The 10948-nt window shown below is 49.1% G+C and overlaps 1 protein-coding gene across 6 annotated transcripts in view; it reads right to left on the minus strand.

Annotated features, from left to right (window-relative positions):
• The window catches only part of Zc3h4 (zinc finger CCCH-type containing 4), a 37110-nt gene extending 34917 nt beyond the window's left edge, over positions 1–2193 (minus strand). Inside the window, exons 1-2 of one of the 6 annotated variants that reach the window (XM_052172183.1) lie at positions 2134–2193; positions 787–952 (exon numbers count right to left, since the gene is read on the minus strand). In XM_052172183.1, the coding sequence (XP_052028143.1) occupies positions 787–947 (161 nt within the window). In that variant the 5' untranslated portion in view covers positions 948–952; positions 2134–2193. The other 5 variants (XM_052172182.1, XM_052172187.1, XM_052172184.1 and 2 more) reach the window with 5 other exon arrangements.
• Positions 2194–10948: the final 8755 nt, after the last annotated feature.

Below are 10948 nucleotides of genomic sequence, written 5' to 3' on the forward strand. Positions count from 1 at the left end.
AACAATAGGGTTTCCAAAGAACGTCAGGGGCTTCCGTCAAAAGAGCTGGAAATGCACCCCTTACCTGCCTGCCTTGTAGGGAGTAGCTATAAAATACCTCCCGCCAAAAAAATTAAAAGTGCACAAGAGCCCCCATCCTTAGAACGAAAGAGCGAAGGCTGATCCGAACCCCCATTTTCTGCCTCCGTTAGACTCGGGTACCTATCCAAAAAGGACAGGGTATGCCTCCCCCAGGAGAAAGGATACTGTAGGGGATTGGGAAGACCCCCAACTCCGAACCCCCTAATAGAGGAGCCGTAAGCTGGAGATCCCCCTAAAACAAGAGAATCCGGGGGCCCCTCCCCCAAAAGCCTTCCCCGAAGCCAGGCGACAGGCCGCTGACGGCCAGCTCCGGGCGCAGGGGCGGCCGAGGAGGTTGCTGGGCCTCGGCAAGCCCACCCCCTTGGCGGCCCGTGCCCCGGGCGGGCGGACGGACAGACAGACCGGCGGGCGCGGGGGGTCCGGGGGGCGCCTCCTCACCTTCCCCTCAGCATGGCGCCCAAAAAAAGACAGAGCGAGAGCGAGGGAGAGCGGGCGAACGCCGCGAGGGGGGGCAACGCATGAGGCCGGGAGAGAAAGCGAAGCGAGAAAAGAGCGAGCGAGCTAGAGACACCCACCGACCCCGCCCTTCCTCCTCCTCCTCCTCCTCCTCCGCGGCCCGGCCCAACATGGCGGCCGTCCCCTTCCTCCTCCTCCTCCCCCCCCCCCCACGGGGGACGCTGCCCAGCCCAGGCCGGGGGGCCTGACCTGTCGTCAGGGAGCGGGAGGCGGTGGTGGAGGAGGTGCGGGGTGGCCGCGCGGCCGTCGGGGGAACACGGAGGAGGCGAAGGCGTTGATGGCGGCAGTGGCGATGGCGGCGGTGGCGACTCTGATGGCGGCGGCGGGGGGGTCCCGGGCACGGCCTCCATCGTTCCTTTGGGGGGGAGGGGGTGTTAATGCACGAAAAAGGACTGCTTGGGCGTGGCGGGAGGGGCACACTTCAGCTCTCCGGGGCTCCTGATGGGAACGGGGCATATATAGAGATATATAATATTTTTTTTCGGTTTCGGAATCACCTCTGAGCCGACTTCCACGTAGGCCGCGAGGCCTAGGCCCCGGCAAGGCCGCCCGCCGCCTGCTTTCTCCGCAGCCTGGCCCTGGGGTCACTCGCTCACGGGCACGGGACCCTCATCGGGACGAGAGGCCCCCTTCCGCCACACACGCACACACACGCGGGCCCCCGAGGCCTGAGACCCGGGGGACACGGACACTGGTGGGTGGTTGGGTGTAATTAGCGCGGGCCGCGCGCAACGGAGCAAGCGAAGGGAAAGGGGAAAAGAGGAGAGCGAGCAAGGAAATGGTTAAAAAAAAAAATCAGGGAGAAGAGGGAACGGGCTATGGAGATGGGCCGACTGTCTGCCCGCCCTAGATGCCCCAGCTGCCCGGCCCCCGCCGCGGTCAGGAATTCACACAAAATGGCGGCACGGCCGGGACGAGCACCGAGGCTGAAGCTGGAGGAAGGGCGTGGAGGGAGGGGGTAGCCGAGAGGCCGAGGGAGCGTCACGTGGAGAAGGGCAGAGACAGCCCGCCCGAAGGCAGGCGGAAAGAGCCGAAGCGGAAGGGCGAGGCGGAGGGGAGGAGGCGGAAAGAGCCGAACACGGCAGAGAACCACTAGAGACTGAAAACAGTCGGAAAGAGCCGAAGGAGGACCTAGGTCACTGAGGCGACGTGAAGCGGATCCCAGACCCACCTAAAGAACCCAGGGTGGTCGTGGGGGCGGGGCTAGAGGGGGCACGCAGAGCCGGAAATAGCCGAAGCGCTTCGGGATGGGAGAACCCCCGGGGACTTGCGCCAGTCCGGAAAGAGCCGAAGTCAGTGAAGGGATGCCGGTAGGAGGCGGAAGTAGCCGAAACAAAATGAGCCCAAGCGAATAGGAATTAGCGAATAAGCTGACCGGGTGGGGCTAGAAAGGCGATTAATTAACTCAAGGGTAAATGACTTTCAGGAACTCGCCCCAAAGCAAGCGAGAAGAGCCGAAAATTGCTAGTTTGAAGGAAGGCGGGAAGAGCCAAAAGTTTTAGGTGGGAGAATAATGGGAGGGAAAAAAAATTTAACCGAAAGCCGGAGACCGGTCCCAGGAGTCGGACGTTTCCGAAGAGGGGCTGGAGCAGAGGCGGCCCGGAGATGACGTCACTACATAACTCAGCCAGTGGCGTCATCCTCGGAGGCGAGAAGGGTGGGGCCACACTGTGAGGGCGAAGTGGAAATCTTGACCCGGTTCTTAAACCACTAACAAAAATTTCTGAAATTCACCTCCTGCGCAAGTGGATGTTCCTAGTTTATCGATGGCGGCGGACCGCAAAAGCTGGAGGCTCAATTGACTTAGACCATGTGTTCGGAACCAGGATATGCGGAAAAGTTGAAGTTGGCAGTGTTGGCCTCTAAGCAAACACGAAACCCAAAGTTTCATCCGCAGCACCTTATAGAATCGGTTGCGGTGGCCCCAGGGTGTAACAGAAGCACTCAGCGTGAAGGCAGAGTGAGAAACTCGATCATCCTGACCCGCACGGCGGAAGAACCGACTCCTGAAAGATACCACATTCTCTAACCTCATGCAAGAATAAAGGGAAAGACAGGATCATGGTGCAGGCAGGGACAAGGAAGAAGAGAGTCAGCGCCTTGTGACAAGAGAGAGAAAAAAATTTCTCACCTGAGATCCTGGGGCAGGGTGTTATGAAATACAATGCAGCGAGGGGTTAGCATGCAAAGGTGTGTCCCTAAGAAATTACACCGCGTAACAGATATAGTATAAAGAGATTTCTTGTGGGAACGGACAGAAGTGAGAGCCTGGAGAAGGGGTATAGACAGACAGAATGGAGCAGGGCCATAATGACAAAGAACAGACAGAAAGGGGCACCTGGGACACAAGTGGGAAGAGAGAGATCTCAGAGAACACACACAGGGGGTTGGGGGAGAGACAGGAATTGGGGTGGGGTGGGGTGCTGAACCTGACAGCAGGAGGTGATGACTTAAATCATCACTAGGTACCTGTGGGCAAGACAGCTGAATCTTCTGTCCGCTAACATGGGGACCTTGACACAAAACTCTTCTGAGAAACTAGTGAGCCACTTGTCTGAGACTGCTTGCTAGAGCCTCCTGTCAGGATGCAATCCTTAATCTAATTTCTTTGGGGCAACCCAAACCCTTTTATTTGCCACACAAATCCTGAGACACATCCCAAACCTCAGTTCGTAGTAATCTAATAGGGCTAGACTGAGCTAAATAGCTCTGTCAAGAAAGAAGGGTACAGGCTGGAGAGAGGGCTCAGTGGTTAGAGCACTGACTGCTCTTCCAGAGGTCCTGAGTTCAATTCCTAGCAACCACATGGTGGCTCACAGCATTACATCTGTAATGGGATGCAATGTCCTCCTCTGGTGTGTCTGAATACTCAGATAAATAAAATAAATCTTAAAAAAAAAAAAAAAGAAAGAAAGAAAGAAAAGAAAACAGTGCCGGTGTGATGCCGCACCAGGTGTGATGGCACATGCCTTTAATCCTAGCACAGCACAGGCAAAGGTTGGTGGATCTCTGTGTGGCTGAGGTTGAGGCCGCCAGCCTGCTCTATAGAGAAAGTTCCAGGACAGCCAGAGCTGTTACACAGAGAAAGCCTTTCTTGAAAAAACCAACAGGAGGAGGAGGCAGCCAGTGAAGTGAACGCAGCACTCGCCGCCAAGTCCGATGACCCGAGTTGTAGGTCAGCCAAGGTCCGCGGGGTCCCCGCTCCAGAGAAGGAAGGTCTAGCTGAGTTGGATCAATAGATCTTTATCCCAGCAAGGTCATTCTCAATACACAACGTGTTTTAGCCCAGGGCTAAATAGCAAGACCTTGTCTGAAACAAGCAAAGTTTTCTGTGGAAGCGCTGTTGAAACATCCCAGCTGAGCATGGTGGCGCACACCTTTAACCCAGTACCTGGGAGCAGAGGCAGGCAGATCTCTGAGTTGAGACCAGACTGGTCTACAGTTCCAAGATAGCTGGGGCTTTATAGAGATCCATCCACCTCCCTAGCAAAACCTTATCCTAGGACATTACACAGGCTGGCAAATACTTCTGAGTCAGATCCTTGGTACTTTAACTTGTAGACTTTGCTTATTTATTTATTTAATTTAATTTAATTAATTAATTTATTTTGTTTTTGTTTTTTTGAGACAGGTTTCTCTGTGTAGCCATGGCTGTCCTGGATCTCACTCTATAGACCAGGCTGGCCTTGAACTCAGAAATTTGCCTCCCTCTGCCTCCCAAGTGCTAGGATTAAAGGTGTGCGCCACCTCTGCCCGGCTGCTTGTAGACTTTTTAAAAGCAAGTGTCAGGTGGTGGGGACACATGACTTTAGTCGCAGCACTCCCAAGGCAGGCAGTCAGTCTCTGTGAGTTCAAGGCCAGCCTGATCTGTGGAGTGAGTTCCAAGGCAGCCATGTCTACAGAGAAACCCTGTCTTCTGTGGGGGCTTGGGGGAGGGACAGTATCTTTTAGCCCAGGCTGGCCTTAACTTTCTATAGAGCTAAGAATAGCCCTGAACTCTTAACCACCACCACCCCACCCCCCATCTCCAGTTTCTACTTGCTGGCAGTACAGGTGTGTCACCCTACCAGATTTTTGACATTTTATTATTGGAAAAAAAAAAAGCAAAATGCCAGTAGATCTCCTCCCTGGATTTCTTTTTGCCTTGCTTTGTCCCTTATCTTCCCTCTTTTCTTCCCAATTTGGACTTTGTTATGTTACTGGAATGTTACTGGAACTCCTATGCAATTCCCTCTGTTCTGAAGGTAAGACTTTCACTATCCTCAATGCTCTCCCTATCTGGATATTTGATGGCCTCAGGGAGACTAGCCTTCAACTTCCTATGTAGTGGAGGATGACCTTGAACTTCTGAGCCTCCTGCCTCCACTTCTAGGGTACTAGGATTACAGTCAGGCATCATCCCATGTAGGAAATAAAACCCAGAATTTCCTGTGTACTAAGCAAACGCCGTTCTTTCTGGCTCTAAAGAGGGTTTTATTATGTACAGGAACGTATTCTTGTTTTAAGAATCATTTGTACCGGGCACCAGTGGCAGCGGTGGCGCATGCCTGTAATCCCAGCACTCTGGGAGGCAGAGGCAGGTGGATTTCTGAGTTCGAGGCCAGCCTGGTCTACAGAGTGAGTTCCAGGACAGCCAGGGCTACACAGAGAAACCCTGTCTCGAAAAACAAACAAACAAAAACAAACAACAACAACAACAACAACAAAAAGACCCTAGCTGTGCAGGTGCGCACCTTTAATTCAGCACTGGGGAGGCAGAGGCAGCAGCATCTCTGAGTTAGAGGCCATCCTGGCCTGGTCAACAGAGCAAATTTTAAGAGAGCCAGTGCTACACTGAATAACCCTGTCTTGAAAAAAAAGAAAGGAGGCAATCAGGAAAAAAAGACATTACACTAACTGGTCTCTGTCGCATACAAACCAATTTTTCTTTCCCTCTTATTTTATAATCCAACCCAGCATTTAGCAAAAAGGGTGGTGGTGCCAGGGAATAAAATCTAAAATGACAGTTTCATCCTGTTCTGGGGGAGGATGTCGCCCCCTAGAGCACCTCTGTGGAAGTACTGAGGAAAACTAATGAGTAGTTTTCAGTGATCAACTTTCTCCTGGGAACAGTATACCCTCCCTTAGGATCATTTGCTTTGTTTTGGGTTTTTTGGTTTTGTTTTTTTTAATTAATTTTTTTACTGTTAGTTACAGTGAAGAGGGGTTTGTTTCCAGGGACCAGACATTCATTATAAGTGATTACCTCATTAACAGGAAATGAAAGCCAGGCCTGGGCAAAAGGCAAAAATTCCAGAAACATAGAAGTCAGGGCAGCACGACAAGGAATTCAAAGTCATCCTCCAGTACCTGGCAGCTTGGAGTTCAGCTGGGACAACATGAGATCTTGTCACAAAAAAGAAAGAAAGAGGGCTGGAGAAGTGGCTCAGTGGTTAAGAGCACTGACTGTTCTTCCAGAGGTCCTGAGTTCAAATCCCAGCAACCACATGGTGGCTCACAACTGTCTGTAACTCCAGTCCCAGGGGATCCAGGCACTGGGTGTACACAGAGTGCACAAAGATACATGAAGGCAAAACACCCATACATGTGAAGGGGGTTTTATTATTATTAAACAATACTCGGGATTGAAGGTGGTTTGAAGATGCTTTTAGAGAGCAAACAAGAATGGCATGTAGACTATGTCAGTGATAGAGGTGCCTGCCTGGAGCCCCGGACTCCACTGCCAGCAGTGTATGGGGCTCAGTGTGGTTTCTTACATCTGTAATCCTAGTACTCCAGATGCTGAGGCAGGGGAATTGTTTTCAGTTGCAGGTCAGGCTATGATACTGAGTGAGACACTATCTCAATTTTTAATTTCCAGCACTCAGAAGGTAGAGGCAGGGGGATCCCTATGAGATCCAGGCTAGTCAGGGTTCCCTAGTGAGACCCTGTCTCAAAAATAAAAATAATTATTTGTAGTTTGTTGTTGATTGCTTATTTATTGACTATTTTTTGTTTTTCTCAAGACAGGGTTTCTCTGTGTAGCCCTGGCTGCCCTGGAACGCGCTCTGTAGCCCAGGCTGGCCTCACTCACACTCAGGAGTCAACCTGCCCCTGCCTCTTCCCAAGTGCTGGGGTTAAAGGCTTGCGCCACCCATTCCTGGGGCATCTGTGGTTGTTTTGTTTTTTCTGAGACAAGATCTCTTTAAGTAGTCCTGGACATCCCGGAACTATGGAGACCATTTGGCCTTTAACTCACAGAGATTTCCTTGTCTCTTCCTCTCAACTGTAGGAATTTAATGACTTGCAGGCCATTTTCAAGTATTTAACTCACAGTGACATTTAATACACTTACTATGGGTCTTAGTCAAGGCTCTCTAGAGTCACAGAACTTATGGAATGTCTTTCTATATTGAGGGAACTTATTGTGATGACTTACAATCTGTAGTCCATCTAACCCAACAATGGGCAGCTGTGAATGGGGAGTCCAAGAATCGAGTATTTGCTCAGTCCCGCGAAGCTAGTAGTTTCAGCTGGTCTTCTGTGGAAGTAGGTTCCAACAGTTAGATGTGCTGGCAAGCAAGTGCTAGTGGCATATAAGACTGAATCCTCCTTCTTCCAATGTCCTTGTGTCGGTCTCCAGCAGAAGGTGTGGCCCAGATTAAAGGTGTGTACCAACTAGCTTTGTCCCAGGCTGGATTTGAACTCAGAGACCTGCTTGCCTCAATCTCCTGGGATTAAAGGTGTGTACTACCTTGTCTGAGCCTAAGCTTTTCATAGCCACTATGCCTCAAGATCTCCATGTCAAGATCTAGGACAGAAGGCCGGGCAGTGGAGGCACACGCCTGTAATCCCAGCACTTGGGAGGTAGAGGTAGGCGAATTTCTGAGTTCGAGGCCAGCCTGGTCTACAGAGTGAGTTCCAGGACAGCCAGGGCTATACAGAGAAACCCTATCTCGGAAAAAAACGAAATCCAAAAAACAAAAACAAAAACAAACAAACAAACAAAAGATCTAGATACAGAAACCTGTATCTTCCAGCCTCAAATCCTTCCAGCCTGGATCACAGGTGAGCCCTCTAATTCTGGACTATAGTTCACTCCAGATGTAGTCAAGTCGCCTACCAGGAATAGTCATCACACTATGCCAGCCAATTACTGGTTCTAATGACACAAATTTCTTTTCCAGCCAATTACTGGTTCTAATGACACAAATTTCTTTCTTTCTTTTTTAAAGATTTATTTATTTATTTTATGTATGTGAGTACACTATCCTGTCACTATGTTCAGACACCAGAAGAGGGCATCAGATTTCATCACAGATGGTTGTGAGCCACCGTGTAGTTGCTGGGAATTGAACTCAGGACCTTTGGAAGAGCAGTCAGTATTCTTTTTTTGTTTGTTTGTTTGTTTGCTTGTTTTTTCTTTCGAGACAAGGTTTCTTTGTGTAGCCCTGGCTGTCCTGGAACTCACTCTGTAGACCAGGCTGGCCACGAACTCAGAAATCCGCCTGCCTCTGCCTCCCAAGTGCTGGGATCACAGGTGTGCGCCACCACTCCCAGCAAGCAGTCAGTATTCTTAACTGATGAGCCATCTCTCCAGCCGTGTCTCTCTCTCTCTCTCTCTCTCTCTCTCTCTCTCTCTCTCTCTCTCTCTCTCTCTCTCTCTCAAGACAGGGTTTCTCTGTGTAGCCCTAGCTGTCCTGGGGCTCACTCTGTAGACCAGGCTGGCCTCGAACTCAGAAATCTGCCTGCCTCACCTCCCAAGTGCTGGGATTACAGGCGTACGCCACCACTGCCTGGTACTTTGCTTTCTTACTAGTCATTTCCCTCCCCTACCTTTGGTCTGTGGGCTATAAGAAGCGTTTAAGAACCCTTACTAACCAGGCGGTGGTGGCACATGCCTGTAATCCCAGCGCTCTAGCGCTCTGGGAGGCAGAGGCAGGCGCATTTCTGAGTTCAAGGCCAGCCTGGTCTACAGAGTGAGTTCCAGGACAGCCAGGGCTACACAGAGAAACCCTGTCTCGAAAAAACCAAATACAAAAAAGCAAAACAAAAACAAAAAAAAAACCCTTATTAAAGTAGGTTTTGAAAAATAGCCTAGACTTCCTGTTTCTGATAAGGGTATAAAGTCTGACTGTTTGTAGTAATAAATCAACAACCTGGATGTGGTTTTCATTCCCACTGACCATATCAGGAGACTTTAGTTGGCTAAGAAAGTGATAATGCTTACAGTATACCTGTAATAGTATGGGGTGGGGGTGGTTCTTCAGTCCTTTTGCTACCAAATAACTTCAGGGCCTGTCTACTCACAGGTAAGCCTGCTTTAGTGCCTGAGTAAATGAGGGAGAACCATGGTATTTCTATTAAGAAGGTGCCGACACTAAGCTGGGCAGGTTACGAGCTGTTCTAACTGGTTCTCTAAGGATGCCTATTTCTCGGTCACGTGGTGTCTGCTTTTCATCGGAGTCTCGCCCTGTCTTGTTCTGACCCGTGTGTATCCTCATAAAGACTCCTCCTGGTCCCTCCACATGGTTTCCTCATACCTTCTCTGTCTGCTGTGACACCCCACCCCCTAACTAGGATCAGAAACCCATCCCTATTCTGCTCTGCCCATCTAATCGGCTAATCTGGTCTTAACTAACCAATTAGAAGTGATGAAAAACAGTTTTTACACAACATTGACACGGGAGATGTTTGTCTATACCATAGTCCAGGCTGCAACCAGATGTCTGGGCACAATAATCAACATCTGAATACACCATACATGAAAGCATCCCCTAGCATACGTCCGTTTCTATCTCCAACTCTCTACCTCTCTGTCTTTCTCTCTCTCTGTGTGCCAGTGTGTGAGCATGGAATCCAGAAGGCGCCATAGGATCCTTGGAGTTAGAGTTCCAGGAAGTTACGAGCTGTCCAATACAGGTGCTGGGAATGAGAGTCAGTAAGAGCAGTAGGGCTCTGAGTCCCCGATCCCTGAAGCGCTCCAGTGTTGTTACATTACTTATGTTTTATTGTTGTTTTTCTCTTGCTTTTGCTTGGTTTGTTTTTTGAGACAGGGTTTCTCTGCGTAGCCCTGGCTGTCCTGGAACTCTGTAGACCAGGCTGGCCTCGAACTCAGAAATCCTCCTGCCTCTGCCTCCCAAGTGCTGGGATTACAGGCATGTGCCACCACTCCCGGCTTATTCTTATTTTTATTTTATTTTATTTATTTATTTTTTATGTATGAGTGCTCCATCTGCATGTGCACCTTTGTGCCAGAAGAGGGCGTCAGATCTCATTACAGATGGTTGTGAGCCACCATGTGGTTGCTGGGAATTGAGCTCAGGACCTCCGGAAGAGCAGTTGGTGCTATTTACCGCTGAGCCATCTCTCCAGCCCTGACATCTTATTCAAATCACCTCTGTTATGTTTTCTTCCTAAAGTAGATTGCTTGTTTGTTTGTTTAATTGGTTATATATTTATTTATAGACAGGGTCTCTATATGGCCCTGGCTGTCCTGGAACTCAGGCTGGTCTTGAACTCACAGAGATCTTCCTGCCTCTAACTCCAAGTGTTGGAATTAAAGGCATATGCCAGGAAGCCCAGCATCATTTGCTCTTTTAGAAATATTACACACACACACACAAACACATACACAAATGTATATATATATATATCAAATGTATATATTACAAATATAAATACAAAATATAATCAAATATATATATATATATACATATATTTGAAAAGGGCTGGAAAGATGGCTCAGTGGTTAAGAACACTGGCTGCTCTTCCAAAGGATCCAGGTTCAATTCTCAGCACCCACCTGGCAGTTCACAGCTGTTTATAACTCTAGTTCTAGAGGATCTCACACCCTCACACATGCATACATGCAGGCAGGACATGAATGCACATTAAAAAATAAATCTTTAAACTACTATTAGTAGTAGTAGTGTGTTTGTTTGTTTGTTTCAAGACAAGGTTTCTTTGAGTAGCCCTGGCTGTCCTGGAACTCATTCTGTAGAGAAGGCTGGCCTCGAACTTACAGAGCCCTGGCCTCCCAAGGGCAGGGATGATAGCTATGCACTACCACCTCCCGTCTTCTATTGTTATGTTTTCTTGATTATTTGTTTGTTTAAAGATTGGTTTATTTATTCTATGTATGTGAGTACACTATTGCTCTCTTCAGACACACCAGAAGAGGGCATTGGATCCCATTACAGATGGTTGTGAGTCATCTGTAACCTCTGAGCCATCTCTCCAGCTCTGTTATATTTTCTTTTTCTTTTCCTTTTCCTTTTTTTTTTTTTTTTTTTTTGGTTTTCTTGAGACAGGGTTTCTCTGTGTAGCCCTGGTTGTCCTGGAACTTACTCTTTAGACCAGGCTGGCCTCG

The sequence above is a fragment of the Apodemus sylvaticus genome, chromosome 1 (assembly GCF_947179515.1).
Source record: "Apodemus sylvaticus chromosome 1, mApoSyl1.1, whole genome shotgun sequence".
Taxonomy (NCBI): domain Eukaryota; kingdom Metazoa; phylum Chordata; class Mammalia; order Rodentia; family Muridae; genus Apodemus; species Apodemus sylvaticus.